Source organism: Calonectris borealis, chromosome 3 (genome assembly GCF_964195595.1).
Source record: "Calonectris borealis chromosome 3, bCalBor7.hap1.2, whole genome shotgun sequence".
Classification (NCBI taxonomy): Eukaryota; Metazoa; Chordata; class Aves; order Procellariiformes; family Procellariidae; genus Calonectris; species Calonectris borealis.
In genome coordinates this window covers 26,907,056-26,930,749 of record NC_134314.1, presented here as the reverse complement: position 1 = coordinate 26,930,749, position 23,694 = coordinate 26,907,056, and the positions used below count along the sequence as shown (strand labels likewise).

The 23,694-nt window shown below is 39.8% G+C and overlaps 1 protein-coding gene across 8 annotated transcripts; it reads right to left on the bottom strand.

The window, feature by feature from the left end:
• Positions 1 to 91: 91 nt before the first annotated feature.
• FBXO9 (F-box protein 9) lies at positions 92 to 23,164 on the bottom strand. 8 transcript variants are annotated; one of them, XM_075145225.1, is made up of 14 exons: positions 22,833 to 23,088; positions 20,559 to 20,647; positions 18,732 to 18,809; positions 17,603 to 17,761; positions 17,100 to 17,157; positions 14,139 to 14,238; positions 10,744 to 10,874; positions 6,033 to 6,147; positions 5,232 to 5,350; positions 4,838 to 4,928; positions 3,724 to 3,819; positions 2,880 to 2,973; positions 1,983 to 2,111; positions 92 to 664 (listed from the first exon to the last, which is right to left on the bottom strand). In XM_075145225.1, the coding sequence occupies exons 4-14, from the start codon at positions 17,747 to 17,749 to the stop codon at positions 653 to 655; spliced, it is 1,092 nt and encodes a 363-aa protein (XP_075001326.1). In that variant the 5' UTR covers positions 17,750 to 17,761; positions 18,732 to 18,809; positions 20,559 to 20,647; positions 22,833 to 23,088; the 3' UTR covers positions 92 to 652. The 8 variants fall into 8 exon arrangements, with proteins under 8 accessions (XP_075001326.1, XP_075001322.1, XP_075001323.1 ...); XM_075145221.1 differs by lacking the exon at positions 20,559 to 20,647 and adding an exon at positions 22,331 to 22,390 and having other exon boundaries at positions 1,983 to 2,137; positions 22,833 to 23,086; XM_075145222.1 differs by having other exon boundaries at positions 1,983 to 2,137; positions 22,833 to 23,086.
• Between the last annotated feature and the right edge of the window lie 530 nt (positions 23,165 to 23,694).

The window sequence follows — 23,694 nt, the reverse complement described above, 5'->3', positions numbered from 1 at the left end:
AAATTTTATACATCATGCTTGCTTGCCCTTGATTGTTTTTTCTTAAGGTTGATGTGACAAAATGCCAGATCTTAAAGGCAAACAAAGTAAGTTTAATTTAAAGAAAACATTTATTTGAAGTTCTTTTAAGTCACACAGTTTAACAGATGTAAGACAACTTTCTCCCACTCACATTTCAAGCCTTCACCAGAGACCCCACACACACACTGTCCCATGGACAGCGAGATTTTCCTTTCGGACAAACCAGTGTCCAGGCAGATGAAGACTCACATTTTAAGCAGACTGATTTATAAAATCTGTTTAAAAACAAACAAACAAATAAATCCAAACAACAAAACTTTGTTATCAAATTCTTGTCACAAAGTAAAGGGGTTTAATACTCATAAGCTTGATCTCAAAACAAAACCCCAGCCATTCATAATCAAATAGAACATACTGCCTTCAAAAAATTCCCCAAATTTTAAAATGTTCCAAATATATACACATTTATAACTTAAGTGTTCATTAGCTACAACCTTTTATTCATGCAAGAGTTGTGAGAGGAAAAGGTGTTTCTTAGAGCGGCTTTTCTGAAAATGCAGTAAAACTCTTCACTCGTGCAAAGAACAAAGGGGTGTACATTTTGTCAATGTCGAAAGTAGTAACAGCTGTCTCACCAGTCGATCTGCAAAGAGTATTGTAAAAGTTAAATTAGACACAAGTTGCTGTTTAAGTCCCTCAATAGTGCAATCATGTCCCACAGTACGGTGTGTGCACCAAACTACAGCTGGAATGTAAGCATCTTTCATACTTTCATACTTTCATACTTTCATGAAAGCATTTGAATGTTGGCCAAAACACACTATGTAGAATACACTTCTATTTTAATATCAAAAAACCCACTTTCCCCTTCCATTCTTATTATTAACTCCAAGACTTGAAACAGCACAGGATGTCACTCAAGTCACCACATTAATATTGAAGTAAAAAAAAACAACTTCCATTTGTTTCACTTAGATCCCTGAATTCAGAACACAGAGTGACAGCAAAAACTTGTAAGTTTACATAACTTTAAAAAGAAGAAACCCCAGTATTTCTGAACATCAGTGACAAAAAGCATATGTCCTCCTAGCTGTGTTTTATACTCATCTTTATTCTAGTTTCAAAAGGGCACCACCATAATGAGAGGTACAGCAGAACCTGAGCAGTACAGAAACTTCATGCTGAAAAGAATGTCTGTGATATTGCCACTTCTTCATAAATTAGGTAGTTTTTATAAAAGCAATTTTTCTGTTTATGGAAGTTACCTATACTCCCAACCACCAGTAGTTTATTTCCTAGATTTTATATACTTACATCTCAGTAGCTGAGCCATGTCTCTATAAAAACACTGAATATAGAGATTAAGACGACTGGAAGATGAGGCCTAAATCCACCCTAAATGCCAACATCAAGCATCTGGACAGCCAACTTGCCAGTAATTTAGAGTGTCAGGTGCAAGAACAGTGGCCACGGCTCTTGCTTGGTTAGCGATCAGAACAGCTGGTCGCATGGCTGTATTTTGCACTTTGGATTATATAGTTTGTAAGCGTTAACAGTTCTCACATGATGGGTGCAGACATTTCTACCTTGCACATCCACAGAGGAAAAGAAATATACTTTAATGAATATGTTTTCCACACCCCTTTACTAGTACCACACTAAGTCATTCAACCCTGACTCAGTTCTGAAATCATTCAAACACTGTGCATAAATCCTTTAAATAGCTAAAATACTGCAGTTCTGCTACTTCAGAAACTTCCCATACCATTATACAAAGCTACCAAAATCCTGGGCTTTCTTAAAGTAAAAGTTCATTACAATATATCAAATCAGGACATTTTGTTAAAGCCTTGTAAGTCTCACAGCCTTTACATCTTCTGTACTTAGTACTGGACAAATTAATGTCACCTGTGTTTCTATAGTTAAGCATCCTTCTTTGATCTTACTCCCCACTTACTTACTTGTAAGTTATGTGACAAGAATGATGTATCCAGACAAGTTTGTTGAACCTCTGGCGCCCACTGGAGCACAACTGTAGTCCTACATGAAAACTGTGATCTGTTTCTTGTGCAGGAACACGGCGGAAATACCTGTATTTGTGGTAGTCAATTGGTTTCTGTACAAAGAGAAAGTAAGTTTCATGACCTACAAAGAGCACATTGTGCAACTATTTATCCTGAGGCGTAAGCAACTCTGAGGACAGATTGTTAAACTCTCATACTTAAAAGCAAGTACTGGTATTCCTTGAAAATACACCAATTTAGATGTTAATTTTGGAAGAAGTTTTCACAGAAAGCAAGATAAGCATGGAGGACACTACCCAAACTATGCAAACTCACTGTAAAGTAATGTAACACTTCTAACTCTTCACAAGTTTCTCTTGACAGACACTTCGTTAATCACAAAATTTTGTGATGTAAATAAGTTGACCAAATCATTCAGAGTTCAATTAATGAATACTGCTTATTTAGTTTTATTTAATGCTGTGAAACGTAATTGCACCCAGTCAAAACTGATCTCAGAAAATGACCTCCTCATCCTTCCCTTCTGTTTGTTAACAATGTTAACAAACTATCTAATAGTACCACAATGACAATTAAGTCTAAGAGGGAGAACCACTGCTCAAATGTGAACCAGGTATTTAGATGTCTTAATAAAAAGATTATTACAGATTTGGGAAAAAAAAAGTAAGATAAATCACCATGCTAATTTATATTTTATTTTTAAACCATTTAAAAAATGAAATTCATTTTTTAATTCTCTGGTGTAATGCAAATCTTCAGGTGCCTTAAAATATTCAGTCTGAGAAAAAGCCACCTCCTTAAACTACTTTTCTGCTATTCTATTTTGCTACTTACCTCTTCCTTTTTCTTTGTTATTACAGCAAATACTTTGGTTTGATTGTCTGTTTCCTGGGAAAGGCGATAATGACCAAGCAAGATTGCATCCGTTCTGGAAAGTTAAGAGGAGGATAGTGTCAAGGACATAAAAATATTCTCTGTCTCAAAAGATGATGTACTTATATTATAAATATCAGCAATGAAAAGAAGACTGACTGCATATCACAATCAAGGAAACTATTTTTTATTTCCATTTAGTAAAGTATCAGGCTCACTGATGATATGAAATGATGAAAACATTTTGGAAGGCTGCTTTTAATTTTCCCAGATAGGACAGTAAAGATAAGTTAGTCAGTTCTACCTAACCTACTGCTGAATATTTTCAGACTTCTGGTGAACAGCTCAAGCCTGTTTTGAAGTTGCAAACGATTTTGTGTTTTTAACATGTTTGTGCAAACATCAAAAAGAAATCAAGCAATAATTTAGTCATATTCCACCAAAATCTTCACTTTCCTTCAAACAGTCAAGGAAAATAGTACCTTTAAAAGGATTCTAAAACCACCAAGCTAATAGCATGTATTCTTCCACCTACTTCCTTTAAAAGTTTAAAATCACATAACCCACAAAGGAAATCTAATTACAATATCACGACCTTAAAATGAAAGATACCTTTGCATAAAGACCAAAATTTTTTGTAGTTCTCAGAAGAGAACTAGAAACATCTATAACACAATATAAATAACATCGTATTTTTACTCTTGTTTTGCTAAGCCAGGATATAGAATCCGAGTCAAAAGTAAATAGAAATTGCCAGCTAAAAGCAAGATGAAGACTGTAGAGCCAAATATTTTATTTCAATAACCTTGTATTTTTAGTCCGTAAGCGAGGAACTATAGATTGAGGATCTTCAGGAGTTGTTAGCATCATAACTTGACCATCTGGAAAGAATCTCAAATACCTGCAAAAATATAATCACACAATACAAACCTAGAAAACATATCCTTTTTTTGTTGTGGGTTTTTTTTTTAAATCACAAGATGTTTCCCAGAAGGATATAGAACTTAATAGGTAATAGGATTTGAAAACACATTTCTTCACACATGATGTAACAGAAAAAAGAGATCAGAAATCAAAAGAGAGTTTTGAAGATTAAAAGATCAAGTTATGAAGAGTTATGAAAGAGGGCAGAAGTTCAGGAGTTTTGTCACCTCTAATCAAAGCAAGAAGGCTACCCTGGAATCAAAACTGACCTCGAGTTAAGTTTCTCCATTCCTAGCATCGATTGAGACAAATGCAACAAAATCTTAATTACAGTATCAGTACAGAATGGACAATGTCATATGGACTTTTTCAGGTTCTGGGATCTGACCATTTTTTACAGTACTCAGATACTGTGCCGATGTTTGTGAGACTATAGAAATAGCCATGAGATTCAATGATTTCTAGTAACAGTTTCCAGCCTCAGAAGGGACAGCAGAATGGAATAATAAATGCTGGGAACAGCAAGATGAAAAACAGCAGAAAAACAGGCTGAGGAAACAAATGGCAAGGTATTTACAGCAAGTAGAGAAAGCCCAGCCTCTTGATTATTTACAATTGGCTACAAATAAGTTAAAAGACAATTCTTGTGTAATCACTTTTTTTTCCTTTGGTGAAAACAATTATTATATCAGAAATGTAAAGCAGAAGTGATTTGGGGAAAGAAATCTGTGGACGAGTATTACTGTTGTTACTGTTTAAGTTTTATCCACATGAAATGGTATAACTGATGATGAAATGTGTTTCTAAGCCCATCTCTAATTATCATAATAAATCCTATTTCTTAAGACCTATTCTCAAAAAATATACATAGCTTTACATACTAAAGTAGTTCCACTGAGTTTTACAGAATGATTAATGTTTGTGATATCAAGGGCTGGATTTAAAGAACTTAAGAGAGAGAAACATTTCACTCACTCATTGTACTACAGTTCTACCTGTAATATTCCACTTGGTGCCACGCTCTATAGAAACCATCAAGAGATTGTTCTCCTTGACGTATGTATTTTGTCTTGCTGATATATACACCTACAGGAAAAGAAGATATAAGTATACGAACAAAAATTAAATACATGAAATATTTAAGATGAAAAAAACCAATAATCTAAAACTTTTGAGTTTACTTTTGTTACTTAAATACATGAAAGTTTTTATTTTCGTCCCTTGCACCCTTCCTTTCTCTTTACAGAGAGAGTCTCTACAGTCTCAAAAGCCCAAACAAATTCAGATCAGGTCTAACAACAATGTCAGAAACATCAAACCCACCTGATTGTTTCTGTCACGGTTACATGCAGTAAAAAAACCAGAACTATTTCCAAAAGTACACCTTACCATCAAATCGAACGCGAGGCCTTTCCAAAAACATTTCCCTCCAAGAGGCATATGGAACAAGTTTATTGCAGCTCCTGCCCCATATTTTCAAACAGACTTGATGCCAGATTTCAGGATCTCTAGGAAAAATGAGAAAAAAGCAAACCCATAACTTTCCTGCAAACCTTGTTTAGCTTTTACATATCAAAGTAACACACTCCATTATTTAGTTTGGATGCAACTGAAAGAAACTTTCTTGAACAACAATGGCTCATAATTTAAAATCATTGACTAATTTACTTAATCCTGGAGTGTTTGAAAGCCACTTCCTCTTCCTAGTGAAATTCAAGAACACAATGCCATTTTCAGCCAAGTACAGAACAACAACTTTGCAGCAGCCTGGCACTTCTCTGTGTGGCCATATGAGGATGATAACACAACAGACATTATTTTGGAGACCTTGCAACTCTGACTTTCAAACAAAGTAGAACAAGTAAGACTTTCAGCAACATTTTTTATTACAGTGAAGTCATCTATCTAACATACCATTTATTGGTGTATTCAAAAGCTGATTAGCACTGTGAGAAGCATAACATGAAAATTACCATGGGAAGAAAAAGCAGGACATAGTCCTACATGTATGATTTAGCAGCCTAAAAGGAAAAAAAACCCAACAAACCACCTTTCCAAAACAGGCAATTTTGCTCTATGGATTTATCATCCACCTCTATATACTCTTTACACATGCTTGAGCATAAAAAAGCTGGTTTTTCTTCCTTGGAGCAGAGAGAAGCTTCACTCTAGATAACTTATCTACAATACCTGGCGCAAATGTAAAATCCTCGACAAACAAGAGATAATTGTTCTAATGATCGTAGGTCCAAGTCACTCGAAACCACCCATCGGAAAATGTACATTAGTACCTCCATAGGCAACACTGCAAAGAGAAAAGAAATCCTTTTTAGATGGTAATCTGTAAATCAACAGGTTATCTATAATTCCAGGTTTGACCATTACTGAAGTTCTGACTTTCCATAAAAAAATCCTACTTTTCCACATTGTAACCAGATGCCAGAAAACAAAAAAATTATCTTTAATTAAAAAAGTCACTATACATTAGACAAAAGTCACATAACAAAAGAACAAAAATCAAGGGCTGAAAAGTGCATTATGGTAAGATGACAGATAAAACACAGTTTTAAACTACAAATATCCACAACTGTAAGGTGTTATACCAAGAATTCCACATATATGTTGCACATCCACAGTGCCTGCAAAGCAGTATTTTCTTCAAACTGACCTAGTGTGTAACATTACCTCAAAGCATACTGCTTTTGCATAACAAGCTAAATAAGCTCAGGTCAGGTTCAGTATTGGATAGGAGGTCCTAAGAACAACCTATCCACTATGAAATTGATATGACATCACTCTGTATTTTGTGGTACAAGTCCAGTGATTGAAAATAGTATCATACAGCATCACATATATCACACATAGAAAAAAGACTTTTTCTAATGTCATACAAGATAATGACAGACTCCTCATCGAAGCACCACAAGATCATATGATAATCTTCCTAGCATTAAAAGTTCAGTGAGAAAGCCCTGGGAAATTAAGCCAAAATTCTTTCTAATAACTTTCTGCCTCCCTAAGTTTTCTCTGTTGTTTCTGTTGGGTATAATCTTGTTTACTAATCTTATACCATCAGGAGTTATACTTCATTTATTTTCAACTACTGCTGCTTTCCAAAGCCTATGGCTTGAACTGTATCACCACATGCACTTAAGACTTCATGATTTTACTCAGTATAACTGCTTTGAGATCAATGGAGAAAACAGCTGAGTGGCACAAAGGTACATTAAAGAGTAACTAGCTGTAAATACCATGGTAGAAACTGCAGTTTAATAGAATTCTGATTTTTAGTGAAAAAATGTCCTTCTTAAACAAAAAAATGCATTGCTGCACTCCCACAAATCTAATTAGACTGTTTTTGCCATAAAATTTGATGAAACCTAGGTTTCACATTTCAGAATACTAATATGATAAAAAGTACACACATCTCATTGGGCACCAGTTTCTGTATTCACTTAACACACATCTCGTTTCATGAATCTGACTTAATTCTATGTTTTATTATTGAGAAGTCATAAATTTGCTATATTGCCCGTATTTGCAACCATTAAAATAATGCTCCAGTACAAACAAAAATTGTGCAGATTATTGCTACAAGGTAGAAAACAGTCTCTGGCAACTTATGAGCTCTTCGGTACGAGAACTCTTAGTGCCTTGGAGAATGGGAGGTACAAACGCTTAAAAGTCTCTTACTAGTGCTAACAGGTATACATCTTCCATTCTGATAGTCACCAGTCAGCCAAAGCCTTTGATTACCTATCTTATCATCCATGTTTCTAAGTTTCTAGTAAACTAGGGATTGTTAAGACACTTTGCTTCAGATACTGGGCACAGCCTGTAGGAAAAATATTACAGTATTTCTGGTGAAGAATGCTACCTTGGTCCTAAGCTTTATTTGTGTAAAAGAAAAAAAACTATGAAAAATTGTTCAACTACTAAGGAGGGGAAGTAAATATATTCAGTATGCCAGTTACATAGTAAAGGTCTGATCCTGTCCTGTACTAAGGGTTAACCAGTATTCTCTTATGAATGTCAAGAAAATGTAAAATGGAACACAGGACATCAATTCAGCCAAATCCGTTACTTCGCATTGTTTCAGTTTTCCTTGGGCTGCCGAGGTCTGCGACTGGAGAATCTCCATCCTCTATTGGACGCGGGGGGGAACGTTGCCACCAAGGACAAGGATAAGGCTGAGGTACTCAACGCCTTCTTTGCCTCAGTCTTTAGTAGTCAGAGCAGTTATCCTCAGGGTACTCAGCCCCCTGAGCTGGAAGACAGGGACGGGGAGCAGGATAAACACCCCATAATTCAAGAGGAAGCAGTTAACGACCTGCTACGCCACCTGGATGTTCACAAGTCTACGGGGCTGGATGGGATCCACCCGAGAGTACTGAGGGAGCTGGCAGAGGAGCTTGCCAAGCCACTCTCCATCATTTACCAGCAGTCCTGGTTAACGGGGGAGGTCCCGGACGACTGGAGGCTTGCCAATGTGACGCCCATCTACAAGAAGGGCCGGAAGGAGGATCCGGGGAACTACAGGCCAGTCAGCCTGACCTTGGTGCCGGGGAAGATTATGGACCGGTTCGTATTGAGAGCCCTCACAAGCCATGTTCGGGACAACCAGGGGATCAGGCCCAGCCAGCACGGGTTCATGGAAGGCAGGTCCTGCTTGACCAACCTGACCTCCTCCTATGACCAGGTGATGCGCCTAGTGGATGAAGGAAAGGCTGTGGATGTGGTCTACTTGGACTTCAGTAAAGCCTTTGACACTGTCTCCCACAGCATTCTCCTAGAGAAGCTGGTGGCTCACGGCTTACATTCTTTGCTTGGTAAAAAACTGGCTGGACGGCCGGGCCCAGAGAGTTGTGGTCAACGGAGTTAAATCCAGTTGGCGGCCGGTGTTCCCCAGGGCTCAGTACTGGGGCCGGTCCTGTTCAATATCTTTATCAATGATCTGGATGAGGGGATCGAGTGCTCCCTCAGTAAGTTTGCAGATGACACCAAGTTGGGTGGGAGTGTTGATCTGCTTGAGGGTAGGAAGGCTCTGCAGAGGGACCTGGACAGGCTGGATCGATGGGCTGAGGCCAACTGTATGAGGTGCAACAAGGCCAAGTGCCGGGTCCTGCACTTGGGTCACAACAACCCCAGGCAACGATGGGGAAGAGTGGCAACATGAGCCGGCAGTGTGCCCAGGTGGCCAAGAAGGCCAATGGCATCCTGGCCTGTATCAGAAATAGTGTGGCCAGCAGGAGTAGGGAGGTGATCGTGCCCCTGTACTTGGCACTGGTGAGGCCGCACCTCGAATCCTGTGTTCAGTTTTGGGCCCCTCACTCCAAGAAGGACATGGAGGTGCTGGAGCGTGTCCAGAGAAGGGCAACGAAGTTGGTGAAGGGTCTGGAGCACAAGTCTTATGAGGAGCGGCTGAGGGAACTGGGACTGTTTAGCCTGGAGAAGAGGAGGCTGAGGGGAGACCTCATCGCACTCTACAACTACCTGAAAGGAGGTTGTAGTGACGTGGGTGTTGGTCTCTTCTGCCAAGTAACCAGCGATAGGACGAGAGGAAATGGCCTCAAGTTGCGCCAAGGGAGGTTTAGACTGGACATTAGGAGAAATTTCTTTACTGAAAGAGTGGTCAGGCCTCGGAACAGGCTGCCCAGGGAAGTGGTTGAGTCACCATCCCTGGAAGTATTTAAAAGACGTGTAGATGAGGCGCTTAGGGACATGGTGTAGTGGGCATGGTGGTGTTGGGTTGACAGTTGGACTTGATGATCTTAGAGGTCTTTTCCAACCTTTATGATTCTATGATTCTATGTTGTACTACTGTGATGACCAAGAGGGATCCTTTCCAGCCTACTAACTTCTGAAGCAGACATCATGATTTTAACAGTTTTCATTCTGCTATAAAAGAGTTGGTAAACAAGATACTGTAACACAGGACAGGCAGGAAGGCAGAAAATAAAACTAGAAAGAGACTAAGATTGCGGCTCAAAAGAGACATCTCCTGAGAGCATTTTATAGTAATGTCTACAACATCTTGATTTTACTGGCAAAAAAGGAAAAGATGCTTTCCCAAGTGTACAATGCCACAGTTGTTAAATTAAAAAAGAAAAATCCTGTTTTCTTTATGTTTTGACCTGAACAGCTTGCCACATTTACTTTATTTTCCTTCCTTGAGCAGAACAGAGGAGATTAGGCCAAGATTTCCAAGAGAAACTGATAATTCGGGATGCAAAACACACACGTTTTAGAAGCATCTGATTTTAAGAGAGTTCATAGCTTATATATACTCTCTACAATTTAAATCTCATAAGGAAGTCTCAGGATGTCTGTCCTAGAACTGAAGCACGAAAATCATTAGCTTTCAAAAGCCTTTCAAGCTATGTTATATAGTCTTGCTGAACCTGAAAACATATTTGTTGTAAAAATCTGATACAGAATCAGATAAAAACACGAAATGCAAAGATGCATATTCTTCACAGAACAATTGTCTCTTATTTACACTTAAGAATTGTAATAAATATTTGCAAACCAAAACAAAAAAACCCACATTTCACTTTTGCAAACATTAACTGGAAGGAAAACTGGAATACACTTACTTCAGCAAGTCTGTTCCTAGAAGTTCCTATTTTTAAGTATGATTCTGATCCTGAAAAATTCTACTTAGTAGTAGTACTACATGGAAAAGCTTGTGTAATAAGGGCAAAATCATGTATGAGAAAAAGATCTGTTTAGCTATTGATGATCTTTTTTCCTTTACCTCTAACTATATAAGTAAATAAAAAGATACTGTGTACATTTTTTTAAAGGTGGCTTTAGAATGAAGGAGACAAATGTTTTAATAGAGTGAAACGTCTCTAATAAATTCTGCCTCTGAACTCTTTCAGTGTATCTTAACTCATACCTGAGATATGGGTCTGGCTGACATCAACTTCAGGCTGACAAAGTTTGACTGAAGATTCCTGAAGAGTTAACTGCTGCTGGAAATCCGACAGGAGATCAGCCATTTTGTCATCCTCTTTGTTATCCTCAACACTAGAAAAGGGGGAATGCCAACACTGTTATATTGGACAAAACATACCAACAGATGTCCTTATCTTGGCATCAATCCGCTGTCTTACCCTCATTCAATATAGTTGTTTCCTGTATGTTTTTAAAGCAATCTCATTTCATCATACCATAAAACAACTACTGCAATCTTATCAAGCTCACTTAGATTTTTGCTGGAATCCATCTGACAGTAACAATTTTTTTTCATTTAATTCCAATTCCAGTTTCTTTTTGGATTTGAGAGTTCACTGTTTTTAGTGAAGTCACTGAATAATTGCTTGACCCCATGAAAAGACAAATCTCATATTTTACTTTGTCTAAGATAAGCTGTATGCAGGAAATAAATTATCATTGATAGAAAGCTATACTTTGTAATCCTTGTCACAATGTAAGATTCTGAAAACAATTAAGGATTTTTTTTTTTTTTTACTCTTGCATCATTCACTGAAAAGTGATCCTCCATGGGATTATTCATCAATACTGAAGGAAAACTTTCCTTTAGCAATACTACTTTTTACCAATTCTGGAAATAGGCAGACATCATAAATTTCAGGAGCAAGAACAAGACAGCAGAACAGAAACAATATGCTTACTACTTGTCAGTAAACTTGAAGGATTACTAAGTGATAAAAGAACATTACCACATACAAAAAAAAAAATCTAAATTTAAGTTTTATGTCATAATATGATCCTTTAATAGGTGCATGCTTGCTTGCACCAAGTAACCACAAACTACACAACTCTCCTTGATCTCATCACTAAATGCTTTCTTTCCCCTGACTTGGAATACAAGCTAGCTAAGAGATCTTCCAGTCACTTTTTAATATTATTCAATTCTACTCTAAACAAGCTTAATAGAATGAACTGAGAATATAAGCAAGCCACTAGCAGACCTACCAATGGGTTCTGAAGTATTATAGAGAAGACAATTATGTTTGGGCCTGTCATAACTAAGACTATAGTAAGATGTTGCACTGAACATACCTTCCTTTATTTTGATGAATATGATGGCCAGTCCCAGAACTTATAGGCCACACTGTAAACTGTTTTTTCAAATGTAATTGTGTAATTTGTTTTTTCTGACCAAGATTGTATGGAACACCTACAACAGTAACTCAGAAAGCAAAACCACCACAACTAGAATTTCTTGAAAAAACACACCAACACAAACACTGCTTGTAAAAAACAGTTAAGAGTACTTGCTGTTTTTCCCTCACTGTCACATAGCGCTGGGGGCAGCGCAGCAACATTTACAAAACTGAATGAAAATTCATAGAATCATAGAATCGTTTAGGTTGGAAAAGACCTTTAAGTTAATCATCAAGTCCAACCGTAAACCTAACACTGCAAAGTCCACCACTAAACCATGTCCCTAAGTGCCACATCTGCACGTCTTTTATATACCTCCAGGAATGGTGACTCAATCACTTCCCTGGGCAGCCTGTTCCAAGGCCTGACCACTCTTTCAGTAAAGAAATTTCTCCTAATGTCCAATCTAAACCGCCCTTGGCACAACTTGAGGCCATTTCCTCTCGTCCTATCGCTAGTTACTTGGGAGAAGAGACCAACCCCCACCTCGCTACAACCTCCTTTCAGGTAGTTGTAGAGCGCGATGAGGTCTCCCCTCAGCCTCCTCTTCTCCAGGCTAAGCAGTCCCAGTTCCCTCAGCTGCTCCTCATAAGACTTGTGCTCCAGACCCTTCACCAACTTCGTTGCCCTTCTCTGGACACGCTCCAGCACCTCCATGTCCTTCTTGGAGTGAGGGGCCCAAAATTGAACACAGGATTCGAGGTGCGGCCTCACCAGTGCCAAGTACAGGGGCACGATCACCTCCCTACTCCTGCTGGCCACACTATTTCTGATACAAGCCAGGATGCCGTTGGCTTTCTTGGCCACCTGGGCACACTGCCGGCTCATGTTCAGCCAGCTGTCAACCAGCACCCCTAGGTCCTTTTCCTCTGGGCAGCTTTCCAGCCACTCTTCTCCAAGCCTGTAGCGTTGCCTGGGGTTGTTGTGGCCGAAGTGCAGGACTTGGCCTTGTTGAACCACATACAGTTGGCCTCAGCCCATCGATCCAGCCTGTCCAGGTCCGACTGCAGAGCCTTCCCACCCTCAAGCAGACCAACACTCCCGCCCAACTTGGGTGTCAGAGAGGCTTAATGAAGAGAGTAGAGAAAATTTTGTTAAAATAATAAAATAGTCCTGAGAAAATAAACATTTTTATGAGACTGTAGTTTATCATCCAGTATTCTTCCTAGTGCACAAAGGCACAGCAAAGATTTCACTCTAGGAATGCATTCAGAAACTAAAGTAACGGATGTAAATAAAGCACTTAGCTCATCTTACTCTCTTTTACATTGAGTCAACTACTGCATTGAAGCTGTACTACCCTGGGGCAACAAGACTGAGCCAGTAATACCACAAGGACATGTGGCATTTTTACTCATGTACTTTTATTCTCAGTTTTAAAACTCTTGATTTCTTGTAGCCATCAGCAGCATCTATGGCTGCTACCAGTAAGCAGTGAATTGGGAAGCTCTGTTTCTTAAGGTTGTCTTCACTACGCTATCTGAGCTATAACAGAAGTTTTGGCTCTAACCTCAATCCTGTCCTCAAACATAAGTCTTGGGCTCAAGTTAGGCCAACCTTAAGCTGCTACACATCTGGTGTGTTGAGGCTAGGGGTATTCTGATGCTTGTAATGATGAAAGACTAGACTACTCAGATTACAGTCTATGAGCGTCTAAATGTATTGCTCTACTTACTGGAAATGCTCCCATTTGGCTGTGTTAGTCAGCACAAGAACAGTAGTATACTCCCTTGCTTAATTACGATGCTTATTCCACAGTACAAAGCTTTTACTAATTGATCTATTTGCCATCTACAATTTTGTAGATGATCCTAAATGTATAACTCATAAATCTGAAAATCAGAGATCAAAAGTAATAAAGTGACTGATGCTTTTTTGTTTTATAAGTAACAACATAACTATTTGTAATCTTCCACTTGAATTTAACTAGCTCCAAACAAGCCTGTCACCTTCTTTGAACGACAGTACAGAAAAGTCCTCCTTGGACTAATGCATCTGTAAGCTTTCTATGAAGCAGTCTATTCAAATGAAAGTAGGCAAGTTTTCCAAATGTTAAGAGACTTACAACTGTGTATCACAGTAGAGCATTCACATGCTTTACAAGCAAAATTTCAGGTTTTAGTACTCCTATTCACTTAATTAGTAAATTTTCATACTTACCACCTCTTGCCAACTCCATCACCATCTGGGGACCGTGTATAGGTGATCTTAAACTCTATGTCAGGTACAAGCTGCATGGCTAGACGATAAAACTTGATGGCTGAAAATAAAGGCTTAATGTTTAAACATGTCTGATGCCTATACTAGCTTATCAAAGAAAATATTTTTTTCAGAGAGAAGGCTTCAGCTAAATGCACTAAAAAGGTGGAAAATGCCTTTGCCTAGTAAATCTTATTTAGTCTAAACTGATTAGGTTTAAATTCAATACAGAAGAGAGGCACATTAAGCACTATTTTCAAAACTAAAAACTTCATGTACTCTTTCAGAATAAAGAGCTCTCTTAGATGTCTTTCAGCTTTTATAGATTTACCTTAACTACCACAAATTCAATCATGGAATACAATATTTTACATTAAAACATTACGAAGTCCTGATTTCATTTGTTGCCCAGCACTTAAAAAGCTTTCTCAACAAGCCGTAAAGATTTTAGGCGTTATATTCATAAGTAGCCATGAGGAACATGAAAGAGAATTTGAAAGATGATGCAGGTACCTTAAATCCCCGATATAGTACAGACAGTACACAACATTATAAAGGTGAAAAAGATCAACAAAATATTGTTGTAATTTTAAAACTTCAACAGACACAAAACAAGTAAATTTTACTGTGGCAAAACCCTGGAAACTACAGAAGGCACAGAAGCCAGCCACTCAAAACACTGAGGGCGAGGAACCTGACTGTAGGAAAGCAGCCTTTTCAAAAAGCTATGTAGCAAGCACAAGACTATGGGGCGTAAAGGGAAAACTGACAGATGGGTTTCTTCTAGCACGCAGAGAAAGTACTTCTGCCTTTAACACTCCAAAGATGCTACAAACACTGAGTAGAGAAACAGGCCCAGGAAAATCATTCTGTGGAAACAAACTGCTATTGTTTATGTCTTTCTTCTGAGTTAACTCTGTGGATCCTCCTTAATTTAAGTGGATTCTTTATATGTACATTCAGTCTGTTTTAATACCAGTATTAAGATCATATATGTATTTATATGTGTCTTTGTATTCCTACATGGTGATACCAAGATCAGAGGGCAACTCTCCCTCAGTTTGGACTCTTAAAAACAAAACCCAAAATAAAACATCAGTGAGTGTGGAGCTCAGAATTTGACACACTAATGAGTCCAAGCAGCCTGAGTTCCTATTTCATCGAGTTCATGTCAGGGCTGGTGACTGACAAGTAGTATCCTTTAGCTGGTGCGGATGAGGAATACCAGCAGCCAGCTAAACAGAAATCAGTCTCAATTTTAGCATTTAAGCTTGCAGCAAGGCCTGTAGTGTACTTAAACATGAACAAGCTGCTGCACATAACTGCCTCACAAATGTCAGGTATAAGCAGATTTCAGAAGCAGACTGAAATGCCACTTGGATTCTGATGACCTGGGCCAGGTCAGCAGTTAAGTGTGGTCTGAAAACACATGTCCCAACATGTGATCAGTAATGTATCTGTGTCTGGCGCCGGACCTTGTCTCTAAGGTCTCATAGATGTATGTGTAGAAACAGTTTAGGTTTGTTTCCTGAAGTCTCAGATCAAATTCAACTGAGAAAGAATGGATTCATATTCATGCAATCCGGATGCCTAAAACACCTTTGTGAATGCGACTCTGTTAGATGGTACTACTTCTCTGCTGCTATGTTTAACATACAAGGAGCGCACTCAAGCAGATGAAGCTATAGCTTTCATTTCATATACACAATGCTTAAATAGACTGCTTTCCTCACATATTTTTTTTAATTTACTTGGAAACTGTTGGTATGAAAGAACCTTCACAATCTACTGCATGATTTCCTAAATGGTAGATTATGTATCAGATTTAGTTCGGACGTCTTTTTTTACTGCACATTTAATTCTACACCCAACACACAAAATACCTTAGCGTACAGTAATTTTACCCCATAAAAACATGTAATAAATTAGAAACTGAACCAACTAATTTTATTACCTACTGGGGACTCATATTTCTCTCAGTTCATTTGAGATCTGGAACAACAACCAGAAATCCCTTGCAAGGGAAGGAAAACTCCCATGGTGGAGAGGAAATTTTAGATTCAACAGGTGGCTGAGTTCAGGAGCTTCCAGAGTACTCTCGGTTTTGCATATCTTGACATATTTTGCACCTGGACTTCAACCAAGGTGGCCAAAACCTCTCGTGGATGAGCAGGATGGCACGTACATTCTGTGTTCCTTTTTTTCTCATGAAAGGAATAGAAAACTGCTGTCTCCACTACTGACCTACAAGACGTGAAGTTAGGACGGGCTTCTTACTCTATATATTCTGAAAACTAAATATGAGAAAGAAAACTTTGAATTTCCATTTTTTCTAGTGCTGATAGCAAGAAGGCAAGCAAGCTAAGCATCTTAAATATTTATGGTAAACCTCATAAAATGAGACTACCAGACTTAAACACTCACTTCAGGAATTCTTAAAGAAGCTATCTTAGCGTGCTGTGTAAACTAAAAAAACAAAACCAAAATCCAAACAACAAAACATTCCATGGGTTAAGTAGTTCTGTTCAAAGTGGAATGAAGAAAACTGTGAGCACAGGAAATATAGTATATTGCCTTGATTAATTACTATGCTTATTTCATGTTACAGAAGTCATATAAAGAAGCAAGCTATATGAAGAAGCAATCCAGTGCTTCATTAAATTGCTAGATTTCAAAATACTGTCGTTTTGTCTGAAAGCTAGGAATTCTTTCCTTGATCTCACTTTAGCTTCACCTCAACCTTAGAACTGTGATATGATGGTTCCTTTTATAGAAAGTGTGTTTGCTTATCCAAATAATTGAGCTCTCAAATTACTATTAGCCTGCAATTTAAGTTCACTGGCATCATGCAGTCTTGCACATAAATCAGAGAGTGTTAGATTCCTCTGCAATAAGGGTGTTCATTGTAGACTTCCATATTACCTTCATACAGGGCCCCATTTTGTTCTTCTTCCACTGCCTTCAGGAAAAGTTCTTTTGCCTGCACAATAAATTACACAGAACACTTCTTAAATTCCTTACAAATATAAGCACACTGTCATGTGACTTAGAATTATTTTTCATCTTACCTACTGTACTGCATGAAGGAGATGAATAAAATAATTCCATAAATAGAGTGAGAAGACATATTCATGTGCTACAAGCCATAACTGAAATTCCCAATCAACAAACTATCCACATTCCTTGGTGCTGCTTGCCCCTTACCTACAGTCTTTCAGAAAGCAGACTGGGAAGGTGGCACAAAGCCAAGCATAAAAACTAGAAAAATCAGCGTAGGATTATGGAAAGACATTAATATGGAAACAACAGGTTAATCACCTCTGTTTTTTCCCTAGATTTTATTCAGCATTAGCTTTTAGGTTAGTTATACTGCCATACAAACACACACAAAAAAATTCCCAAATTATACATCTATTTTTTTGTACCTTTTCCTCTTTTGCTATCTCCTGTTTCCCTCTGGCATCTACAGACTTTACTCCAGGTCCTCTTGAAGATGCTCTGCAAGGCAGAGGTTCCAACCCACTAGAACTCATACCTGGGGCAAGCTCAAACATCCACTGAGCTCTGAACATCTGGAGCTCTGCCTAAAAAATCCAATTAATTCTGATTTATTATCACATATTCAGACAGTACATCTTCTGAGGAGAAATTATAAAGTACAAACACAAAAAAGAATTTCAAAATTATGCTTTACATTTCCAAGTCCTAAATCGTTTCAGTGAGCATAGACACAGAGAGTTAGCAATTGTTTTATAGTAAATTTTAAAAAAAAAGTGCACAAGTACTCGTACAATCTCATTCAATAACATAAGTGCTTTTATCTGGACTGTTCACCTCAGAAGAAAAACTGATATTTCCAGAAGTGGTTGTTAGTACTGTGGTTATGACCTAAGACTCCATAGAAAAGTATTCTTTGATGTTTGTTCTTGTTTATGCAGAGTTACCTTAAGCAAGAAGTCAATTAGTTCTTGAAATAAAAATTTAGAAAATCTCATTTTTTGTACACAAGCATACTAAGCTTTATGACAATCAAGGCTGTCATTTATATAATATACAAATAAGACCTTACACTCATTTCTCTTTTAAAAAGAAAGGACTACGCTCTGTGAAACAAGACAAGTTATAATTCCTGCCATGCATTTTTTTCATTCATGGCAAGAATTTTTCATTCACTTCTGGGGAGCAACTAGACAGAAATCTAGTATCATAAGAGAACATACTTTTCTATTAGACTGCTTTTATCAACTTTCTGCTCCAGAAGAGAGTGGCAACTTAAACTGGAATTTGATCCATACAAAAACTGCTGTCTGATTTCTACAGTTCTTTGAAGAAATTCCAAATCTGCCACAAACTTTCTTTTCATCTACACAGATAACTGAAGACTGAATTTGACGCTTGGAACACAAGGCAAAATTTATCTATTTCATTTTTGGAGGGGCAGACAGATTAAGCATTTGTCAGATCAAAAAATGCGTGTAACCAAATGAGCATAAGTAATGCAGCTTAAATCACAGCAGTACTATGTTTGTAAAAAAACACTAGCATGAGACATACCTGAAGATTTGCTTCACCGGATCTTTCATTGTCATCGGTTCTTACCAAATCAGAGTGACAATCTTCTTCAGCTTCTGCCTAGTAGAGAGCAGTCAGACGTGATTATAGAGTCTGCGTAAGTCCCCACAGCACATTCACAAAGCACAACTGTCATGGACACACATTAAAAAAAATTTAAGCATACTCCCCTTTTCCCCATCCTACCCTACAGATCAATCTTAATTGAAGATAAAAATTAATCTTAAAATTACTGGTATTGTTTGCACTTTCCTATTAACCCAATGAAGTTGGGTTTTGCATTTCAGTCACATCAATCCAACACAGATTAGTTATGTATCACTTGAAGTCTTACATGCATCAGTACACTGCCATAATACCTGAATAAATACACTCAGTGTCTAAGTCAAAGCACAGAACCAAAGCTTCAGTATTAAACAGTAGCGTGCTTCATACAAGAAATTAAAATTTAATCACTATCTTCTCATTGTAAGGATAACCAGTAGTTTTGATTTGTTTAATATTTACAAAAGCACAAAAAGACTAGTGCTTTGAGTAACAATAGATACTTTATGAAAATTATGGGACAATATGGGCAATCTCAAAAACTACATGTGAAGCTAAACAAGAAATGTATGAGCTAGCATGAGAGCTTGACAGCTGGTTTTATTTACAGTACTGCTGTGAGACAGGTTAAACAAATAAGACCTTAAATAAGACCTTTAACTAAACTTAACAGGGCTCTACATAGGAGTTAGCTAGTTTAAAAGCGAAACTTAAAAAGAAGCAAATGAATTCTCACTGTGAAATATACTGAGATTTATGGAAATCTATACTAAAACAAAAGAAAACTAATTCTGAGCATCAGTGACAAGCCACTACAATGACAACAGCAAGATGCCAGTAAAGAAAAAAAAAAACCCTCAACAAAGACTAAGACATTTGTTTAAAAGTTCTTCCTGCAGCTGAAGTATCCCAGTTTTTCTAACATTCTGCGCTGAAATTCACATTTATAGTTCTGCAAGTACATAATGCAAAGTGAGATTATAAGAAGGTAAACCTGGCATTAAGATTACCACAACTACTCACATAAGTTTTGTTTCCCACTCCTTCCTATTGTAGATAGTGCTCAAAGACTTCAAGTGACATTCTGTCAGTGCAATTCTTCCGAGTTCTCGTAAAGAAATCTATACCTCCTGCACAATCAAAGTGCAGAAATCAAAGCATTCTTGTATTCAGAAAACTTATAAAATTTTTATAGCATCTGGAAGTTCATGATCAAACTACAGAATACTGGCAAGCCTGATGGGAAGGCAACGTTTAATCTCTTTGTCTCGGTGACAAGCACCTCCCTGGAGTTCAGCTGTAGCATTTGTCTCCGGTTCCCCAAATGACCACAAACTTACTGGCTTGTCATCTGTAAGTGTGTTTTCACTGATGTCTCAGTCAATTTATCTTTTACAATTGATAATGCAGACAGTGTTGGTTAGTTAAAGCAAACAGATATTGCATCTGTGTCTACACGCTGATTTTAAGGCTGTACATTTTTAATTTCTCGGTAAAATAGGTAAGCCAGAACGCTCCAAAGCACTAGCAGCGTTAAATCTGAGCAAGGACTAAATGATTTAGAAATTTCATGTTTTTTGATTCCAGAATTTGACTGCAGGCAGTTAATGTCCTATGAGTTACAGCAGTCCTATCACGTTATTTTAGCATCCAGGGATTACGTCTACGCTGGCCAAACAGAGATAGCCTATGAACGAGCTAGCACTGAAATGGACGTCTGTAAGTGCATTATTATGACACTGGGCTGACACAAATAAGGCCTACCTCTGCCTGTGCAGAGTGCAAGGCTTCTGGTTTGCAGCTGAATTATGTCCAGTGAGCTCTCAGTCTGGGCAGAATAAGCCCGGTTTTATCTGTAAAATGCAGAAACTAGTAATTCCTAAACTACATCAACACACTATCTTCTTGTGCATAAAGGCACGCCCATTAAAACCTTTAACTCATGAAGTCCGTAAAGAAATTAATTTAAGAGTTAAAATTATTTAGAAGATTACGAAGCCGGCTGAAGTTTAACTCATGTTCAAAAACTTTTTGTTTCAGTAATCTGTTCAAGAGTCTTTATTTTCCTCCCCTCGTCTCTGTTCAACTGCCCTACTTCTCCTTCACTTCTGAGTCACAATCAGTCATGGTTCTGCACCAACTGCTTCCAAAACATCATTCAATGCTCTTTAAAACTTAAATGTGCTCTCAATCCAAACCAAAAATACACCATACTATGAAGACCTAGTCCACAGCCTAAAAGCTGTCAAAAAACATCATCAAGTTGATAACAACCAAAGTTTTTACTTTCATCATTACCTCCTCTATACTGAGTGCATGTGTGATCTGAAGTCTCTCATATCAAAGGTTTGTCTTCTGGCAGCAGTGGCAGCGTAAGTGACCATCCCTCTAAATTTACCAGTAAAGCAATTCATTCACATTGCTACTGCATGGCTAACTGGACTGGAAAACTGATCTCTATTAACAACCTTTCCGCTATTTATTTGATCTGCTGAAACCCTATGGTTTTGCTAGAAAAAATGAGTAAACACAGGTATCGCTGAAGCAAGGATCTTCACTAGCAGACGGCTCATGAGACCACACCTAAAGCAGGTTGTAACTTGTAAAAATTGGCTCCTTGCCCCCACTCTGACAATACTTAAATTGTAGTTATAGTTTCTGAAGTTCACAGAACATTATACTGTAACCGCTACTTAGTGGATAAATCTAGCCTGTTCATCCTTATGCGGTTGGTCTTCCTCCTGCTACAAGTCAGCTGTCATACGGAACAGTGACTTTATCCTGCTTGAAAGTGAGACATCCTTAGTGTCTACTGATCAGCTCAAATAATTTTCCATGAGAAAAGTGGTAGTCAGTCAAGCCACCAAAAGGTCAACATGTCAAAACATCCGAATTAGACTGTGACCTGTAAAAGAAGTCAGCTGAGTAGATTTAGTTCTGATTTGTTTGCAAAACTTCAGAAATCATTTGCCAAATGCAAAACTAGTTTATCTGCACAGCTTAGTTTTAACTGTTTGGCAATCAATAATTACATGCTGATTTCCTCAGAGCACAACAATCACTTATTAAACTGTGACTGTAATGTCAAGTCCTTTAATAGTTCAGATCTTTGTTTCAGCAAAATAAAGCCAAGATAGAAACAGTTCAAAGTTGACTGTCACCAGTTGCACAGGGCTACGTGTGAACTGTACAGAACTAAGGGAGAAGCAAGCACGACATAGCGAAACAGTGACTGACGGCTAACGTTCTTCTTAGTATTATAAGAAAATGAATTAGTCGCTCCATTTTTCTGTCAATGTGGTAGAAGCAACACTGTATTCAAAAATAAGAACTTTAATCACGGTGGTAAGCCGTTTTAAGAGCTCCCGAATTATATAAATGGTTTAACTTTGAACAATCAAGTCCTCATCATGGATACTTGAATCCATATTGCGGTGCAGTCAGAAAAGCAATACTGAACCAAACAATATTTCTGATATGTTAAATCACAAACTCAAATAAGTAGAGTGCCCGGCCGATGGAGCCGTTTAAATTACCAAGTGACTTCATGCCATCTGTTTTTTGAGGGAAGTACGAGAAAGGTAGGGCACGCTCATCTGTAATGACACAATGATTTGTTCAGGTGTTTCTACGGATAGCTAGATCGGTCCTAAATCAAGCAGTCCTCACTCATCAGCCCAAAATGCCCTGCGGAAGGCGGCCGTGTCTCCTTGCAGTGGGATAACGGCCAGGATCACGGCACGTTTCCCACAGGCATCACCCCCGGGCAGGCGGACCGGGCAGGGCTGCCTGGCAGCAGCACGGCTCGGGGGGCCGCTCCTCCCGCTCCCGGGCACACACCCCTTCCCGCTGCCACCGCCCCCCCAGTCCCCCCCGGTGGCGGGGCGGGGCCGGGCCGCCCTCCGCCCGCACCTGCTACGGCGGCCGAGCCCGCACCGCACCGCCACCGCCTCCCGCGGGGCCCCCGGCGCCTCGCCCTCCCCGCCCCAGGCCGCGCTGCAGCGGGAGGCAGGGCACGGCCGGCCCGGGCCCGCTCACCATGCTGCCAACGCTCGGGCGGCGCTGTCCCGTCCCGGGGGGTCTCTGCCCCCCCCGCTCGGTCCGTGTGTCTTCCCCGCGAGGGGAAATTAGCAGAGTTCTCGGTCGGAGAAGCGCACCACGCAGCGGGAGTAACTGCGGGCCCTGCGTACGGCAGCCATCTTCCCGGCGAGTGAGGGGCCGGCGGGCCGGGAGCAGCGGAGACACGCGACCAGACAAACCCGCAAGGTCAGAGCGCCGCCTGACGCACGGGCCGCTCTGAGGCGCGGGCACCGGCCGCGCGGACTACCCGTCCCAGAGCGCACCGCAGCGGCTCGCCCGCCCGCAGCCCTGCGGCGCGCTACCTGCTGGGAAACGTAGTCCCCGGGCGACACCCCCGTGGGCTGCGGCCGCGCCGGCTGGGAAGCGGCGCTTCCCCAGGCCAATCCCGCCGGGCGCCGGAGCAGAGGCTGCCGGGAAGTGTAGTCCCCCCGGGCGGCGGTCCCAGCAGACGGCGGCAACGCCCCGGGGCACCTCGCGGGGTCGCTGCTCCGCCCGGCCTCTCCGCCGCTGCGCTCGAGGCCCGGCCCAGCACGCCGCCGCCGCTCTGCTGCGGGCGCCGAGGGGAGGCGGCGATGTCCGGGGCCTCCGGGGCCCCCGGGGCGGGCTCCCGCCCCCTCGGCGCGGCCCTTCAGCCCGGTGTCAGCAGGAGCAGGGCTCTGTGTGGGAGCCGCCATTTCCGCTGTGACTGCGGTCAGACCGAGGCCTTTGTTACCGCTAAATTAAAAACCGGGTAACAAAGGAGTGGTTGGTTCTGCGGCTATATAGACAACAACGTTGCTGAGGTCATGTGAATTTCATGGCCCCCTGTCCTTTGCCCATC